Below are 20,027 nucleotides of genomic sequence, written 5' to 3'. Positions count from 1 at the left end.
CACCTTGCTGGCTCCTGGGGCTCCTGCAGGGACTGGGGAGCCCAGCATTCTTTATGGAACTGGACAGTGTGGTCTCCAAGCCAGACGGGCCCTGCCTTCCTGGAGCCGATATCCTTGTCAGGAAAGACATCCATCTTGTAACGGACAAGTGACTGCAAAGTTACAGCCATGTTGGTTACAGGAGAGGCACAGGGCTGAAAGCACGCATCAGGACACGGAGCTGATGGGGGGCTGCTGTGAAGGCCTCACTAGGAGCTGAAACTGGGGGCAGGGGAGCAGAGCAGGTGCAGAGGCCAGGAGGAAGGGAGAGGATGCCAGGCCCAGCAGAGGGAGCTTGTGACCAGAGCGTGGGGGGGCTTTGTAGACCACCATTAAGCTAAGGGCTGAGAATCCTAGGAGGTCACTGGGGTGGGCCAGCCTGGTGTGCTGGGGCCGGGCCTTCTATGGAAGCTCCCTCTGCCTGCCCTCGGAGGGTACTCTGGAGGGAGGCCCGGCCAGCAGAGCCAGCAGGAGAGGAGGCAGCGGCGTGGAGGCAGCAGGTCTTCAGAATAACTTCCTGTCTTCTCAGACACTAGAAGCCCTACCTCAGTGTCCACCTGCCAGGCGCACCAGTACCCATGGGTCTAATTGTTTGGTGAGTCACCAGATCACCCGGTCCTGCTGTCAGGAGCTTTATGGCGTGAGATGTGCAGCCCCACCTGTCAGTAGGAGCAGCAGAGGGGCTGTTTTGTGTATGTGCCTAGCTGCTCATCGAGGTCATTATGTGCGTAGCATTGGATTTTGGCAGTGTAGAAAGATAAAATGATGTCAACTTCAATCTACGGACACATGCATACACTTAACATTTCAAACAAGTATATTCCTGGGAGGAGCTGTTTGTGACTGAGATGTCAATGCCAGCCTTTCCTGGGGATATCTGGAGAAAGCCGAGCAGAAACCTAACTTAGGGAATTCTGTGGAGGAGTTATGGATGGGGTTTTTTAAGGAAGAAAGACCCGTGAGCAGGTGGAAATGGTGACAAATGTCAAGCGCAAAGACCAAGAAAACTGCACACCATGGGAGGGAAGGGAATGCAGGCCCTCATCCCCAGCTCAGATCTCTGCACGGGCTGTCTAGCACCTTGGAAAAGTCCTCCTGAGAGTTCTTAAGCACCTTATTGAAAAATATAAAGTCACTCTTACCTCTTAGTAAAAATTCCATTCCAGGATGAGAGCCAGTAGTTGGAGGCTCGAGGTGATGTGTCTGCTCTCATTGGTCCCCTGTGACTGCAAGAAGCTTGGCAGGTTTGTGTTTCTAGGGCAAGTGTGATAGACTTTTTTAAAGCACGTGTGCTGAAACGGCCTCATTTCTTTGGGTAGACTGGAGAGTGTGCAAGAGTGAGTACAATGCCCAGAGATCTGGAGGGTCCGCACTTGAGCTGCCGGCCACCACTGGGGAAGCACAACGGAGGTCCCCTGAGGCTCCCTGGCCAGCTCATCCCCTTAGGCCTGAACAGGTGACAGGGACACTGCTGAATGTGCCCACAGCTCTCGTCTACCGCCGAGTGTTGTGCTGCGCCTTCCCACCCTGCATCAGCCCAGTTGTTTTGTGCAGTCTGGACATGAATGCCAGGATAGAAGCCTGAAGAGGCTCAGAAAAAGCGCATTAATGTAGCCCGCACTGACGTGGCGAGCTGGCAGGGAAAGCTGCCACTCCACGAGGTGTCCAGCTCAACTACTGCTGCTGTGCAAACGGCCACAGTCAGTGGCTTAAAAGGAGACAAACTCATTGTCTTACAGTTGTGGAAGTCAGAAGTCTGAAGTGAGCTGAAGCTAAGGTTCCTTCTGGAGGCTCGGAGGAGAATCGGTTTCCTGGCCTTTCCAGCTTCTAGAGGCTGCCTGCGCTCCTCGGCTCGCGGCCTCTCCTCCGCCTGCAGAGCCAGCAGCGTGGCATCCTCCAGTCTTTCTCCTGCTTTCTGACTGTGCCTTGTCGTCTCATTACCTTCTCTTGTAAAGACCCATGTGATCACACGGCACCCAGCCTGACAGCCCAGAATCAGCTGCCACCACGGCAGCCTTAACCTCATCGCATCTGCGTTTTGTCAAGTAAGGAAGCATATTCACAGGTTCCAGGGATGGGATGTGAACGTCTTTGGAGGGTCATTATCATCACCTACTTATGTAGCAGCCTGTATGGTGAGTATTTAGAAGTCAGAAGTTGGAAGGGAGACCCAAGAAATGAGGTGTATCTGTGGATGTCCTGACATCTAGCATCACGGCAGGTGGGACGTGCCTCAGACTCCAGCCTCCGTAAGGAGTGTGTTGTGTACAGCGGAGTGGAGGAGACTGTCCCCGAGTGCAACTCTCACGTCTGCCTCACCCATACTCTAAGTGTGCTCTAAAACGCAACCATGATGTCAGTCGCATGTTTTTGTTTTTATGTTTTAAACAGCTTTCCAGCAGGAAAAACAGCCTGACTGCTGCTCCATCTGCAGTACCTGCTAAAATAAAAGTGCCCGTCCTTCAGCCCATAGTGAAGAAAGACAAACGGCCAAACTCCTCCAGGCTCAACGCCAGCAGTAACAGAGAGCTGCAAAAACTGCCATCCTTAAAAGGTAACTTTTGTTACTTGTGTCTTACAAGTTAAAGTTTGCCTGCTGGGGGCAGAAGTAATGTTTTGATGGTGTGTTAGCTCTTGATACCTTCCCTGGGCTCACCTCTCTTACAACTGAGTTTTTTGAAATTGAATGCCACTAACTAACTTACCCAACTAGTATTTCAAATTCTGGAGCTTTTTAAGATGAAAATGTAATCATGGATATATTATAGGTGTAATACATTTTTAAAAAAAACAAAAACAGAGGAAGAGAGGAAAGGCTTTGTCTTTTCATGTTAATTGTAATTAAACCAGTTTTCCTCTGCTTCTGTCATCTGTGGTGGAGCTCCAGCAATTCACGGGAGAGTAAGTGTGAAATCCACAGCAGAACCTTGCCATTTGCGGGTGTCGGGAAGGGTGGACTGCAGCCACGGCCCTTTGTGGACCTCTTTGGCGGCACGTGGGAATGGCGGCGTCTGCCCAGGGGGGTCCTGTCTGAGAGTAGCTGGGAAGCAGTGCTCTTTGCTTTGAATTTCCTCAGGAATGGCGCCGTCGCCCCTTTCCATCTGAGGGTGTTCAACCCCTAAGAGCGCTTCTCTAGGAAATCCTGAGTTGAGGTACATAAAACCTGATCAAGAAAAATAGGGCAAGGACGCCAAAGTCAAATATGAATCAATATTTACTAAACTATAAGACTAGTATAATAAATAAAGTATCAGACATGTTTTATACCTTAAATTCCTAACAGTGGGTCTTTACAGTTAATTCTCATTGCATGTGATCCAAGAGCAGAAAGCTTATCATCTTCCGAGGGGTGTTCTTGTGCCAGAGCTCATGCAGGTGGGGCAGGCGTGTGTGCAGGAGATGGAGGAGTGGGTACCGGGAAACAGTTGCAGATTCGTGGGTGCACTTCCTGCCCTGTGCTTGCTGAGAAGCCAGCCCTCTGCCCACTGCAGTTTACAGAGCTTGTATCCATCTGGCGTATATTTGGTTTAGTTTTGTAGCAGATAATATGCATACTAAGTCATTTGGGGAGGGAAAAATAGATGGAGCACAGGAGATTTTTGGGAAAGCGGAACTATTCTGTTTGACACCCTGATAGTGACTATACGGCACCTTGCCCTTGTCAAATGCCATAGAAGGTACAACACAAAGAGTGACCCCTGACATGAACTGTGCTCTTTAAGTCCCTGTATCAGTATTGGTTCATCAGCTGTAACGGGTGTACTTCGCTATTGCAAGATGTTAGCAGTGGAGGAAGGGGAGGGGGGGTTGTAATATGGGAATTCTCTGTGCTTTGCATTCAATGTTTTTGTTAGTCTAAAAATTAAAGTCATTGATTTAAAGAAATAGTAACAGTAGGCAGTGCTGCTGCGGCTGTGCTCAGGTGCCTCCACCTGCGGGCGTCCGAGTGCCAATCTTTCCAAATCCTCACAGCCGTGTTACTGCTGTGTTCTGCCGGTGGTCATGTAGATTCACCCACTTATTTATCACGTTGCCTTCCTTCCTTTTGGCATCTCAGACTTTCTGTCTGGGATCATCATCGTCTGTTTGAATACATTATTTAGAATTTTCTTTAATGAGCGTCTACTGGTGGCAAATTGTTTATCTATCTGGAAAATGTCTTTATTTTTGCCCTGGCCCTTGAAAGACAGCCTCTGAGCATAAACCTGTAGGCTGTTTTCCTTCAGTACCTTGAGGATCAGCATTTTACTGCCTTTGACTCCCATTTGCATTGAGGAGCCACAGTCTTTCTTTGAAGGTACTGTTTGCGATTTCTCACCACTTCCCTGATTTTTGTCTGACATTGATTTTTCAGTGTGTGGGTTTCCTTTCTGTCAGTCTGTTTGGGCTTCGTCTTGCATGTGTGGATTGCTGTATTTCCTCCATTTTGGAAAGTTCCTGGCCTGGATTTCTTCAGTTGTTCCATTTGTTTCTTTTCTTTCTTCAGCCCTAATCAGACATGTATTGGACGTTTTCATTTACTGCCTGTCTTTTTTAATCCTCACCTGTAATTTTCAACCTTTTTGTGACTTGCACCATGCCACATTCCCATCAGAGAGTCCCAGGTTATTCATAGCAAAGGACCAGTTTTCTTTTTCTTAATTTCAACCCATCATGGACTAATACTTTCATTAAAATACAGTAAAAATAAATTACTGCAAAAATGAAATATAAAATAAAGTCATAAACTTTTATTGTACCAGTAGACAAAAAATTGCCTTTTTAAATAACTGTCAAATTTTCTAAACACTATGCTCAATTTCTGTTAATTTCTTTGAGAATTTTCAGGTTTGTCTAATGTGTATTAAACCATCTGTGTGCTTTGAATTTCAGATATACTTTTTCATTTATGGAAGTTCTATTTTTAATCTACAGTATGATTTTTTAGTATTTTCCTGTTCTTTTGCAGATATGCTCAAACTTGTCATTTCTCTAAGTGTAGTAAGCACTGCTGTATAGTCTGTGTCCAAGAATAACGAACTGAAGTCTTGTCACATGTTGCTGATGATGTCTGATTTCCTTGTGAACCTGACTATTTTTTAGTGTATGCTGCTCATTGTAGTCAAATGTTTGAAATAAATTGAAACCTAAAATGAAAGTCACAGTAGGGATTTGTTTTCGCTTCTGCCAGACACCTGGGGTCACTACCAGTCTAGGAGTTTCATAAGCCACAACTCTGATTTGTGACTTGTTAAATTAGCCAAGCCGGTTGTCTACAAACTATGCCCCTTAATCCCTGCAGTTCCTGTAATTAGAAACCTTTTTTGGATGGAATACATCAGAGGTAATGCTGTGTAACTCAGGAGATTGTGTCATTATTGTGGCAGATGCTTACTATCTGGTGACTGTCAGAAGGGATGCTAAATTTTACCACTGTACAAGGGTGCAGACAGGTTGATTTCTCCATTATATGATGACGTCGCCCTTTGCAACTCAAAAAGTAGTGGTGATCTGCGAGGTGCATTTTGGCATCCTGCCATTGTCTGTTTCCCACCAACCATATGCTAATACTTTACATACCACCTGATAGTCCTTGCCGACTCAGTAGTTTCCCTAGAGATATCAACATTAAGTCTGACATTCTTCTCAAAAGCAGAGCTGTTTTTTACCAACTGGAGATATTTGGTTATCTTGACATATAACTCCTACTGGAAAGTCAGGGTAAGCTTAATTCTCTGCCTTTTAGTTACCACTTTCCCTCAAATGGTGAAAACTAAAAAATTTTTTCCTGGCTTTTTCATCATTATGGACTCATGTATTTTATTGATTTCAGTGTGTTTTGATCTACAAAAGTCATTCTTTCTGGTCTACAGATTAATCATTTTAACCATTGGATGCCCTTTGGGCCAGTGCCTGTGTATTTTCTGAGATGGCCCCATTTATTTTTGATTCCTTGATTTCTAACACAGTAAGGTGTCCCCTGGCTTGTTTTGTACCTTCCTTGCCCCAGACTTGGAATCAGCTATTTTTTTCAAAGAACCCAGATTCCTTTCAGTGAAAAATGATATTAGAGAGCAAAACCTGGGAACTGGGGGTGATCATTACTACCGAACTGATTTTGCTTGTAAGTGCTTTCACTGGAAGAAGCTGGAATATAAATCGTATTGGTATTTTCAGTTCAACTTTACCATTATAGTGTTTTCAGTTGTCTTGAATTTTTATAGTTTTATCTATTTTACATTGAAAATCTTGATTTCTAGCATCACATTGACAATTGACAACAACAATATGGATGTTATTACAAACAGCAGGAACTTTGAATTGGCTCATTTAATTGCAAAAAACAGCTTTCAGTGTTTTTACCTGGATCCCATTTTTTAAATATCCAGGAAGGATTGGCATCCTTAGAATGTATCTCATCTGAGTGTGTGCTATGGCAAGCCCGCTTTTGTTTCCTCCAGAGGGCTTTGAAGTCTCTCTCATGTGAGTTTTACACATTTCTGATCACGTTTATGCCCATCTATTCTATTATTGCTCTTGTAATTGGGATCTTCTCTTCTACTACATCTTCTAGATAGCTGCTCGTTATTTACCTGAAGGCTGTGGGTTTCTGGGCCTCGCTTTCCCATCCTGCTTCCCCCACCCCGGGATTATCTTACTGTTTGTAGTAGCTTTCTAGTTGGCACTTTGGGCTGTTCCAGGTATTTAATTGGATCTGCACATAAGGATAATCTCATCTCTTTGTCCCTAATTCTTTTGCCTCCAGTGTCTTCCTCTTGAGTTGGCTGAAAATTCCAGGAAGTTGTTGCATGTGGTGGTGTGAGTGGACATATTTGTCTTGTTCCTGACCCTACTGGAGACAGAAGCATAATTTTTCACAACCATTTACTATTCTACTCTGTGCTGACCCCAGGTTTTCAGGTGTTAAAACTGTTCTGTAATGTAAATCTTTTGTTCACATCTTTGAACCTTTTCTTAAGCTGGATTCGAGGAAAGGAAGTACCGGATTGAAGTCCACGTGTTTTCAAAAGCCCTTTATAGATACTCTGCAGAGGGGCTCCGTGTACATTTCTGCCCAGAGCTTAGGAGGCTCCCGTCCCCTTGCACCTTCCCAACACTGGGATCACATACAAGCTTTCGTCATTTGTTAAGTGGAAAATACTATTTCCTATCTTTATTTATTTAGCAGTGAGGTTGAATGTAGTCTTCAGGCCCAGTTCATCAAAGATTTTTCTGAATTAGTGCCTTCATTTAATATTTTTGGTCTGGAAGGTAGAAGTGTTCAATGTTAAGTGAAAAGACCAATATTTTTAAGTGACTTACAAGAAGAATAAATTAATCATGGACTTTGTTTCTTGAGGCCTTTCTCCCTAATTTAGAAAAGGCAGGCGTGGGAGAAGTCAAAGTTATAATGAAACAACTAGTAAATAACAACTGGAGACCTTGGGGTAGAAATTTAGAGTTGCTAAGTAGTTGTCCTTTTGCAAGAGAAGTTGTTTCATTGTTCGGAGAATTTATATGAATTTTTAAAAATTGGCTTTTGAATGGCAGTTAAAATTTTACATTTCTTGCCTCCTTTTGTGAAAATATTTCAACCTCATTCAGAGAAATTTATTTCTGACAATTGAAAGTTTTGCCATACAAGCAGATCCTTTTTACTACTTACAGGTGAATTTTGCATCTATTTAAAGGAGCTTCGCCTCTTCCCCGATAGTGGAAGAATAGCAAGTGGAACGTGAGGAGCTTCGGGAGTGCCCGCTCTAGTTCCCCTGGGATGGGAGGCTCTGCTCTCGTCAGTCTTGTCTTCCATTGCACGCTTTGATGTCCTGATTGCCCACAATAATAGAGGGAACAGCTCCAGGCTTGGTGAGGTGTCCATCCCAGCAAATACTTACTGACCATCTGGCTTATCTGGAGCGCAGGGAGGGGGTCAAGACGTGACAGTGACCAACGGTGGCTCTTGCCCTCAGGGAGCCAACAGACCTAGAACCACCCGGGTGTTCTGACTCCCGCCCCTCTGGGCTGAGTTCTGCCAGCAGCGGGCCCGAGTGCCATCGCCGTGTTGAACTGAGACCTGACCCCAGGTCAGCCAGCCTCCAGGGCACTCACTCCGGGGCCACCTCTGGCCCACCTGTCAGTCATACTCTGCAGGCCCCCTCTGGGCAGAACCTGGGGGTTTGATTTCCTCTGACAGCTGTGACCTCACATTTAATGTTTAGCTTGGGCCATCCCCAAACCTCACTGGACCTCTCCCAGAGCCTTACTTTCAGCTCATTATCTCTCACGCACGTGGAACGTGCACACGCACGCACAGGCCATTCCGTGGATGTTCCCATCTCTGTCCAGTCCCTCCTGGCCCTGGAGGCCTGGGTTTCCTCCTCCACGTGCTGCCTTCCTGGAGGCGGCCACCATATCCTGCCGGTTCTCCTCCGGTGCTGCCTGAGCCACCTAGATCAAGCAAGCCTTATCTTTCCTTTTTTAGTTCTGATAAAATATACATAGCATAAAATTTATCAATTTAACTGCTCGTAAGTGTACCGTTGGGTGGCATTAAATATTCACGGTGCTGTGTTCCTGTCACCACCACCTGTTCATCAACAAAACCCTGCCCCAGTTAAACTCTGCCCCCCTCTCACCGCCCCCATCACCAGCTGCCACCATTCCACCTCCTGACCCTGATTTCAGCTCCTCCAGGGACCTCAGATAAGTGGATTCATACAGAATTTGCCCTTCTGTGACTGGCTTATCTCACTTAGCATGATGGCCTCGTGGTCCCTCCATGTGGTAGCCTGTGGCACGATGTCTTCCTTTTTAAGGCTGAATAGTATTCCATTGTATGGAGAACACCCCAGTTTGTTGTTCATTCGTCTGTCCTTGACCCTCAGGTTGCAGGTGCTGGACACGTTACTTCATTCACCGCCTGTGTCGCTCTTGTGTGGTGGCCCTGCAGGCAGAGGCGGTTTGCCTGTCTGTTTGTGGCGCCCAGGCCAGCGTCTGCCAAGGATCCAGAACACACACTTGCCGAAGGAGTGCAGAGCTGTCAGGCCCCTGCCTGCTCTCCCTCACCCCTGCCCCTTCCGTCCCCCTGGACTGTGTGGCGGCGCCTCTCGTGAGGCCAGGCTCTTCCTTGTGAACAAGAGCTGTTAGAATTGGCCCGGGGACGCCCTTCAGTACATCCCGTGGGCTCTGCATGCTTTGTGTGGGTGTCCGGCCTCCTCAGACAAGGGAGAGGTGTAAGGACCTGCTTGGCTGCAAAGGCTGCCGGCACAGCTGTGGGGAGACCTAAGGCTGCTCAGCATGGAGCTGCTCCGCCCTCCGTGCACCTCCACTGGCCCGTCCCGGGCGTAAGCTCAGCGCCCTCCGAATCACTCGCACGACTCACTCAGATCAGGGCAACAAGCGCCTGTCCCTTTGTCCTTGCTGTTGGCAGCAGAAGCTCCCTGGCAGCCTTTGAGCACAGCTGGGTGCCAGCTACCTTTGATCTGCTGAAGGAAAGCTCTATTTTAAACTGTAAGTGAAGCCAAAATTTTTAGGTTAGATCTATTACCCAACAAAACCTATACCACCCATGCTCATATAGTTTCCAGTTTTAAAAAATCACACTGGCCAGCAGGATGTCGGCACCTTGGAATTACAATTCTGCAATTCTTTAAGTTCAGAAAAATAACTTTCTTGTAATGAAACAAACTATAAACTCCTTCACTAAAATAGGAGCCTGTTTAATTTGCCTGCAAAATTGCCTGAGGGGATGAAAAATAAAACCTTCAGGTGAATTTAGAAATGAAAATTTGGAAGTTTTATTCAGAAATGCTGCCTACAAATAAAATCAGTGGGACGCACTTACAGGCATATTGTTTTTAAATAAAGACCAAAACAAAGTGACAGAGGGACCAGGGAACAAAGAAGAATTCTTTTTTAAACCTTCATGTTTATATGGTACAAAGATGCCTGTATTTACAGTATTTGGTGGGAGAATGCACTAGAACTGTGGGTCTGTCTGCCCACCTTGAGTTTGGAAGGCGCACTGCGCTGAGCCCAGCCCGTCACAGGGCAGCCGAGGCAGCAGGCAGGGAAAGAGGAGCGGGTTGTCTTAGGAGAGTCTAGAAGCCTGGCTGAGAGGCCGCTGTGGAAGGCAGGCCGGGCCAATCAGACGACATTGGAGGATGTGGTGGGAGACTGGATAGGGTCCTGCATTCCAGGGTGGGAAGTGTGATTCCAGGTGATTTGATGGCATATCACCCTTAGTTATGTTCTACAGGGAAGAGGTTTAAAGAGTAGTAAGCAGGGTTTGTAGGAGGAGAATTGGGTTTTACTGTGTGATTGGTCCACTCATTGGGTACATTTGATGGAGCCCCTGTCCATGCCAGGCCCTGTCCAGGGCCCAGGAGTGACGGCTTGGTCTAGGCAGAGATGCATCGTGTGACCCTGCCTCACCCTGACCCTGGAGCCCCGGGACCCTTGTGGAACGCCATCGGTGGAGGTTCCAAGGGCTGCAGCATCCACTGCCTCCTGCATCTGCCTGTCGTGGCTAAACCCTGCCTCAGTCGTGGTGCCCCTCCCCAGCTCTGCCCTGGTGCCCAGCAGGGCGGTGTATTCTGTCCAGCATGACGTCTGCACCTCCTAACCACCAGAGAGGTGGGGGGTCACATAAACCCCCTTTCTCATATAAGAAGAGAAGCACCAGCCCAGAGTCATTCAGGGCAGCTCTCCCCAGGCTGGCAGTGGGCTGGTGACCCGGCTGCTCCCTGAGCCCCTGGGATGGGTTTGCCAAGTGCTGTCTGGTCCTCGGGAAAGGTGCTCCAGAGACTGGACTAGCCGAGCCCTGATGGCCCAGGCCCGTGTGCGGACTCCAGGCAAGGGACAGACTGAGACAGGGAGTCAGCATCCGCTAATTTGTTGGTTCATTTCATATTGCCTAATTTACATTAATTTTTGTTTGTGTGTCTTTATAAACATGATCTGTTTATGCATCACAAAAGGTAAACCTTTTGTGCCTTATTACCTCGGTCCCCTCACAGCCCTCTCTTTGTTCTTAGCCTGCCCCTGAGAGGCATCATTCACTAAGGGATTCTCCTGCTATAACGTGATCTGTATGCCTCTTTAAAAATTGTTACTTTTAATTTTCATGACAGTATTACGTGCTTATTTTAGCAATCTGACAAATATAGAGACATTTCAGAAATATAAACCACCCAGAGCACCCACCAGTGACTGCCATTGAAATTTTGGGAGTGTTTCTTTATGACCATACTATTTCTGAGAAATTATACACTTCCCTTTTCCCTTATACTTTCATTTTACAAACCTATAAATATTCTTGATGAGTGTATAATATTTCAGTGTGCAAGGTAATCCCTTTGACATTAAGGTAGTTTGCAGTGTTTTAGAATCATAAATAAAAATGTGATGCTCTTAAAAAGGAAAAAATACTTAGGAATTAACCAAGAAGGTGAAAGACTTGTACACTGAAAACTATAAAATGTTGCTGAAAAAAATTAAAGGAGCCACCAATAAATGGAAAGACGTCTGTGCTCATGGATTGAAAGACAGAATGTTAAGGTGTTAGTGTGGCCCAAAAGGGATCTAGAGATTCACCACAATCCTTATCAATATCCTAACAGTGGTTTTCTCCAGAAATAGGAAAACATATCCTAAAATGCACATGGACTCTCAAGGGACCCCAGACAGCCAAAGCAGTTTTGAAAAAGAAGAACAAAATTGGATGTCTTATATCTCCTGATTTCAAAACCCACTGCAAAGCTATAGTCATCAAAACAGCTTGACCCTGGTATGCAGGTGGACACAGACACCGCACATGCTGGAGTGAGACAGAGCCCCGGACAGGCCGTCACCTACGTGGTCAAATGATTTTCAACAAGGATGCCGCCCACTCAATGGGGAAAGGACAGTCTCTCCAACAAATGGTGCTGGAAAAACTGCACATCCACCTGCAAAGGAATGAAATTGAACCCTTTACCTTATACCACATACAAAAATGGACTCAAAGTGGAGCAAAGACCTAAACATAAGAGCCAAGACTATAAACTCTTAGAGGAAAACATAGAGGAAAAACTTCATGACATTGGATTTGCCATTAATTTCTTAGATATGACACCAAAAGCACAGGCAACAGAAGTAAAAATAGGTAAATTGGACATCATCAAAATTTAAAACTTCTGTGTATCACAGGATACAATCAACAAGATGAAAGGCAGCCCACTAAATGGGAAAAAATATTTGGATATGATTGATCTGATAAGGGCTTAATATCCAGAATTTATAAAGAACTGCAACTGCACAACAAGAAACAAACCGATTTTAAAATTTCCAAAGGACTTGAATAGATATTTATAGATTCACAAATGGCCAACAAGCACATGAAAATGTGATCAACATCACTAACCATTAGGAAAAGGCCAATCAAAACTACAGTGAGATACTACCTCACACCCATCAGGATGGCTACTATCAAACAAAACGAAACAAAACAGAAATAACAAGTGTCAGTGAGGATGTAGATAAACTGGAACCCTTGTACACCGCTGATGGGAATATAAAATGATGCTGCCACTTTGAAAAACAGCATAATCCTCAGAAAATTAAAAATAGAATTACCGTATGTTCTAGCAATTCTGCTTCTGGGTATGTACCCAAAAAGCAGGGACTTAAAATAGATATTTGTACACTCATGTTATGGAAGCATTATTCACAGTAGCCAAAGGCAGAAGCAACCCAAATGACCATTGAGGGACAAATGGAACAAAAGTGGTATATCCACAAATGGAATATTATTCAGCCTTAAAAAGGACGGAAATTCTGATACAGGCTCTAGTGTGGATGAACCTTCAGGACATTATACTAAATAAGATAAGCCAGTCACAGAAAAACAAATACTGCATGACTCCATTTATGTGGGGTCGCTAGAGGAGTCAAATTCATGGAGACAGAAAGTAGAGTGGTGGGTGCCAGGGGCTGGGGGGGAGGGCAAAGGGGAGCTAGTGTTTAATGGAGGCAGAGTTCCAGTTTTGTAAGATGAAAAGAGGCCTGTGGCTGGACAGTAGTGATGATTGTACAACAGTGTGAATGCGCTTAATGCCACTGAACTGTACGCTTCAAAATGGTTAAGATGGCAAATTTTATATTTGTATTTTAGCACAATTTTTTAAATAAATATTTTTAAAACGTGATGTTCACGTATGACTACTACATTTCTAGAACAATTCCCAGAAGTAAAACCGTATAAGCAAAGAACCTTACTGCATATTGCCAAATTATTTTCCAAAAGGATCAGAACAGCATAGATTTGTTGGCAAGGTTATAACACACCTTTACCAGTACTGAGTAATTACCGTTATTTAAAATTATTGCTGATTTGATAGGTGAAGAAATACTTTTTCATACAATTATCGATCAATTCCAGTTGAGCTGAGTCATTTCAATATTAAGGTCTCAGTTTTTTCCTAATCGGTTAGAGTATATTTTTAAGTCCTTGTACTCTTAGCATTTATATTTCCTTTGGTGTTTTGGAGAGAACATATGGAATTTGTGAATTTTTTAATGTGGGTAATCTCCTTAGGGGTTTGTCCAGTGTTTTTATATGTCCTTTTCTAGCTTAAGAATTGATATTCACTTCCCTTTTCTTCCAAAAGCTGTGGGGATTGGGGGACGGGGAGTTGATTGATTTAACTGTTTTTATTTAACCCATCTCAGATTTTAGTTTGGTGTGAAGACTGAAATTGACTGTTCCCCAGCAACAGCCAACGAATTGTTTAATCTTCCCCTTTCCATTGATTTGAGTTCCACCTTTGTTGTAATATTCCACCATTATAAATACACTTCCCAGTTTAGGGGCTCTTGCTTCTGTCCCGCAGACCTGCCTCTGAAGCCCATATCACACTGTCATTAATTCATACGCTTTACAGTGGGTAGGACTAGCCTTTTATTATAATAAGTGTTCTCATTCATCTTTATTTTTCCAGAATTTTAGAGTTATTTTGTCTAATACCCAGAAAAAGAAACCCCCAACCAAAGTGTGACTGGAAGTGCTTTAAGACTATAAATCACTATGGGGAAAAATTAGCATCAGCATATTTATAGTATTTATGCTTCCAGTCCAGAAACATACCTTGTCTTTATTTGTTCAAGTCTTTTTTCCTTTTTCCATATTATTTGTTGGCTTGCTTATTTATATTTTAGAGTTTGTTTCATTAATGATTTCCAGACCACAGTCTTTGAGTTGTTCTAAGAACTGCTTTATATGCTTAAGTCTTCAAAAGAGCATGGGGGAAAATCACTAATAAAGTTGAGATCCTTTGAGGTCTTTGGGAAAAATATACCAAGAAGTGTCTTACTTTGTCTTGACATCTAATCTTATGTTTTATACAAAAATTCTAGGAGTCTTTCCCCCTTATTTCTGCATTCCAACTCATCGGCACAGTCTTGGGACAGACACATTTCTCCATTTCATCTTACATTAAATACCAAAATTTTTGAGGGCAAGTCTCTCTCTTTTTAAACTACAGATCTGCAGTAATCATGCTCCTGGACCCCTCCCCAAGCCCCCTGCATGCCATGTTCCTAATTACACTCAGGTCTGGGTTCATCTGGCATCCCTTCTTGGGTGAGAAGGTGCTGGTGAATCCCAGGAGAGCCATCCTGGCTGCATCTGACAGCCCTGAGCACCAGGAGCCAGAATTTAAATCCATTTACCTGACCCAAAGCACAGGCTATTTTAGTTACACCATGTCTGCTCTTCAGATAGCAGAAGAGCTGGGCAGGTGTGAGGCCAGGTGTGGTCAGACGGGGAGGGCCCGTGCACACAGTGCCCTCCTGTCCAAAATACCTTCGAGGCTTGCTGTGGGATCCAGTCTTCAGCTCTGCGGAAAGAGCAGCGCATGGGTGGGATTTGGTTTGCTTATACATGTTTGTTTTTTAATGGCTTTTGATACACATAGTAAAAACAACATCCTTACTAGGGAGAGGGACTCCCTGAACCCCTGAAGGACGCAGCAGAGCATGCATTCACTGAGTGACAGCCCACAGCCCTAGTAGCAAGCCCCAGAGGGCTGTCAGGTGTTTCTGACTGTTGGGAGTTGTATTTAGGAACCAGAAGTCTTTTCTTTCTTGTTCACAAGTGGGTAAGTGGGTGAGGGAGTTGTGTGAGAAAGTTTAAAAAGAGAAGACATGTTTTGATCAGACTTGGTTGTGTGTGTGAAGTGAGGAGTTCTTTTCAGGTCTACCTGCCAGAGATTTTTTTTTATGGTTTATTGATTTTCATTTGGAGCAAGTAATAATATTTCTTGTAGGGAGCACCTCTCCAACTTCCCCATATTTCAAATCAGAAATAGTGTCTTTTAGCTTGCAAAAACTTTTTGCATTAAACTTTTTTTGAAGATAGTATACTAAGATCTAAATGATAGCCTTTAATACTAGCCCCATAAAAATAAGTAAAATATCATTTTTAGTTTAAAAATTTTTAATATAAAATATCTAAAACTTAAAAATATCTAATGTGTTCACACCTTTAAGATACAAAAATAAACACTGCATTTTTCATTTTATAGCTTTTTTTTATTCCCACAGCCAGGTGGTATAAATACCTTTCATTTGTAGCACATTCTAGCTATTAAATTTGAGGCTTTCATTTTCCACGTAATTTGTAGCTTAATTTTTCCAGTAAAAAAAAATCTGAAGAAAAACCAGTGTTTAAGGATCAGCTCATAACTTGGCAGTAGGAGAGGCTGAGGAAGAGTCCATAGTAATGACTTGAAATTCCAAAATATTCGAATAGCCATTTGCTTTAACCAAAAAACCCCTGTTGCCCACCTGCTAACTACGGTGCAGATAGTAAAGTACTTCGAAGCAGGAGACAGAAGGTGGCCGGGTGGGTATTAAGCCCCTCTGAATTTGGGGTGCCGGCTAGGGAAAGTCTCTGATGGAAACTTCCCGGAGCCCACGCACGCGCTGTTTCCGTAGCTCTCAGAATCATCTTCTCCCCCTCTGCCCGGGGTTGTGGCCTCAGCCTGGCCCCCCAAGAGATGGGATCTCTGCCTAAAAGTTATCAAGAAACGGAGCCTGCAGACAGCTGAAAAATGCCCAAGCGTTTCCTGCACACTGACAGCCAGACCGAACACTCTTTTCCATTTGCAGTTTTTTTAGTGTCATTTTAAGTTGCAGCTTCCAGCCAATCAGCAAGCTCCATGCCTGCTGACATCACGAAGCAGCCAGTTCCCTCCAGCTGCAGAGCTTCAGTTTGTCTTTTTTTTTTAACTAAAATGGAGGCTGGTTTCTTGCCTTAAGGAGTACATTGCCTTTCCCGCTGAAGTCTAGATGTTGACATGTAATAAAGCGGGCAGCAGGATGGTGGTGGATGCGGCCAACTCCAATGGGCCTTTCCAGCCCGTGGCCCTTCTCCATATTCGAGGTAAGTTATTGTGTGTTTCACTGAATCGGAACCTTCTGTGGTTAGTTAATAAATGGCTATTGTGCTTCAGATAAGAAAAGCAGGAAGTCCTCTCCAGCCGAATTCATTCTGTTTTGCTGCAGCCTTAACAAGAAGAGGCTGGTTATGTCAGTGCAATTTGGCATTTTAGAAACTACTTACAGAATTTGAGTCTTGAGAGAGGCCTTGCATGCATAGTTCAAAGCTGGTTTTTCTGCTTTCTGCTCGCTCTCCCATCCCCCTTTCAGAGCTGTGCTGATGTCAAAGGATGTGAAGTCACTGCCCGGGGAAGGTATTGGGTGGAGGTAGGAAGGAGAGGCGGGCGGCAGCGCCTGGCCAAGTTGTCCGTATGCAGTTTCTGTTACATCTGTGTTGCTTGACACTGCAAAGGTTTCATCAGGGACTCATCTCCGAATTAAAAATGTATTGCAATTAAAAGTATGCAGAAATTATTAAAGAAGAACTTCCTTTAAAAGGATTGTTTTCATCTTGCCATGGAACCTAAGAGAAATATGCTCGTGCTTTGAAATACTGAAATCCATTGTGGGTCATGATACCTGAGATGTTAGCATTTCCATGGAATAGTAGGAAACGTTTTATATTTAAATAGCCTCTGTGTTGACATTTGACTCTTAAGCTTTTTAAATGGCAACAAGTTTTCAATGTGCATAGAGATCACTTTTAATAATTACAGTTTGCCTCACAGTTGATAAAAATTTGGGTTCAAAATTTAGCTTAAAAACAATTAACATAGTAATAAACAACAGTATTCAAATATGGACATCAGGGTACTGGTACACTTTATTCTTAGTTTGTACTTTAAAATTTGTCATATAAATTTTTTGTTCATATTCAGGTGAAATAGAAAATGGATGTGAAGCCTCATCAGCTCACATTGAAATTTACAGTAGCACAGCCAGGCCCTGACAAAACAGTCATACCTGTCAGAGTCTCCCTCAAGGGCCCACGTTAAGGAAGGGTGGGGGCAGGATTTCCAGGTGACTAATAGTCCGAATGACTAAAATGCCGGACAGGATTTTTCAGATCCTAGGGTGTACCCAGGGAAGGTAAAACTGCATGAATCCCCAATCTGTCGGAATAAAATGGGTGTTGCTTTTCTCTCCAAGTCCTCGTTATTGAAGCTGGCGGAAGTTACTGTCCACAGTGACCAACTTGTAGGTCAGGCTCCGGATTTATCATCTGTGGTGCACCCAGGAAAGAGCGAGGGAAGGGTTGTCCATAGACAGCACTTAGCTATTTTAATTGCAGGAACTAACTGGGCAAAAACAAAATGTGTTTGTGTTCAAATATAAATTCTTAAGTACTGACTAACTAGTTAGCAAAAAGGTAATTTTATTACATATAAAATATTTTTTATACTGCTGAGGTATCTTCTTATAAATACCATAGATTTTTTTTGGTTTGTGAATTTCCTGATTTTATTAGACACTTAAGTGGAACAGTCATTTTTTGAACTGTGGATTTATTCTGAAATGGAGAACTTGATTTTGTATTTTATACCACGTTGATTTTTTTTTAATTTTTGTTCCAAGACCTTATGGCCAGTTCATTGCTGTCGGCTGAGTGGTTGGTTGATTGCTAATTATGGAGGGAGAAAGTAGGGAAGTGTGTTAACCTGAAAGAGACCTGAGTGTTTAAGAAGGGGTGCCCTTTAGGAGCCTAAGACTAGCTTCTGATTCAAACAGTGTGGTTAATTTCTAATTTCAAAACTTTGAAGAGCACTTGATTTACTCATAAGGACTTTTTAGAACAAGCATATTTATGTGTGGATTAGCAAAATTTGTTTTATTTATATTGACTTATAGATTCTTGATCAACTAGCAGCTCTGTGTATGTCCAGGGTCATTAAACAGGCCTGAGACACAGCCCCGCCCAGACGAGGACCACTCCGGGGCCCTGTGCAGGAGGGACACAGGAGGAGCTAACTGGGCAGGTGCTGGGGGAGCAGGTGTGATGCAGTGACGCCGGGAGGAGGCCGCACGAGGGATCCCATCTGGGGAGGGGCAGTCTCCCTGCCAAGGTCACCCAGCCCGTAAGCATTGGGGTCAGAATCCAAACCCAGGCAGTTGTTTTGTTTTGTTTGGAATCTTTTTAAAAAAATTAACTCATCTTAAAATAAAAATTTTGGCTATTTGTAGAACCTTTTGCCGCAGGGTTATACTAGCAGTTTTTCCCAGTGCCTTATCAGCAGCCATCTGTTTCAGCGGCCTCTTGTGTGACAGTTTTGTGCCCAGGGTTAATTTCTTCATTCATTTTACAAATATTTGTCAAGTCCCTGCTGCCATGTGCCAAGCAGGTTCCTAACTGAGACTATGAAGCAAGCACTCTGCCCAGTTCCGGGGTTTACGGGTCCCCTGAGGGGTGGGGCAGCCGAGTAAATGAATAAACCAATGCAATCATCAAACCGATTAATAGTCTCAATTGGGTTGATAGTTATCTTCTATTAAATGATCTATAGTTTGCAATGAACTTAGTGAATTAGCATATCCAAGAACTCAAGTGTGAAAGGGACTTTGAAGTTTGTTCAGAGTTATTCATATTGTTGAAACAGTGAGAACTTCTCTGTAGGAAGAGAGGGTCACCTGGAACTTGAAGGCTGTAAATTTAGCTTGGTGACTTAAATCCTGTACCTCCAGTGCTGTCCAAGAGAGCTGTCTGTGGTGGTGGCAGTGTTCTCTGGGCTGGCCACTGCAGTGGCCCCAGCCACACGAGACTGTTCAGCACTTAAAATGTGGCTAGTGCAACTCAGACTCTGGATTTTTTTTTTTTTGGACAGCACAGTTCTAGGCTGGGAGTGACAAACTTTCAGAAAAGGGATGGATAATAAACATTTTTGGCTGTGAAAGCAGCCACAGATAGTAAGTAAATGAATAGGTATGACCATGTTCCAATAAAGCTTTATTTACAAAACCTGGTGGCACACCAGATTTGGCCCATGCGATATAGTTTGCCGACCCCTATTTTAGACCATTCCCTAAATTTTTTAATTGCCTGGCAGTGTAGTAAAGTACGTGTCACTGCAGAGCCAGGTTTAAGGCAGGAATGAACAGTCCAGCCAGAGAGGTGTTGATGGCCAGAGAGGACACCAATCTCCATCATTTTCCAAGCTGCTTCTCTTCCTGCCTCAAGAAAGTTTTTAATCTGCTCTAATCTTGTTCTGGTTGTTAGGAAACTCGGTTGGTGAGTCTATCTTTGAAAGACTGAGAAGTGGCCGTGGCCGTGGGAGCTGCAGAGCAAATTATTTTTTTCGTGTAAACCCATTTTTCCTGAGAAGTGGGGGTCTGACTGTAGAAAAGTCTGTTTCCTCCCAAGTGTTCCGTGAGGCACCAGTGTAATGCAAGTCTGTCTTCATCTTCCCATTAAACACTTAGAGGAAACCGTGCACAAGGCAACGTGGAGGTCAATCACGTGGTCCCGCCTCCGTAATACTGCTGCCCACGCACAATGCAGGGGCTAGCGGCGCAGACCCCGCTGGCACCGGTGAAAGCCATCAACTTGGGGAGCATGGGGACCTGGTGTTATCCTTGCTCCCCACAATGTTTCGGTG

General features: G+C 44.1%; 1 protein-coding gene across 7 annotated transcripts in view; it reads left to right on the top strand.

The window, feature by feature from the left end:
- Positions 1-20,027, top strand: part of PPP2R5C (protein phosphatase 2 regulatory subunit B'gamma) — a 123,420-nt gene that overhangs the window by 11,422 nt on the left and 91,971 nt on the right. For 4 of the 7 annotated variants that reach the window (XM_036882446.2, XM_036882443.2, XM_036882442.2 and 1 more), the window contains exon 3: positions 2,431-2,593. In XM_036882446.2, the coding sequence (XP_036738341.2) occupies positions 2,431-2,593 (163 nt within the window). Of the gene's footprint in view, positions 1-2,430; positions 2,594-15,586; positions 16,442-20,027 lie in introns of those variants that run through there. The other 3 variants (XM_036882447.2, XM_057488138.1, XM_036882445.2) reach the window with 3 other exon arrangements.

This window comes from Manis pentadactyla, chromosome 11 (assembly GCF_030020395.1).
Source record: "Manis pentadactyla isolate mManPen7 chromosome 11, mManPen7.hap1, whole genome shotgun sequence".
Lineage (NCBI taxonomy): Eukaryota > Metazoa > Chordata > Mammalia > Pholidota > Manidae > Manis > Manis pentadactyla.
The sequence above is the reverse complement of the archived record's forward strand: the minus strand, read 5'-3'. Positions and strand labels throughout refer to the sequence as shown.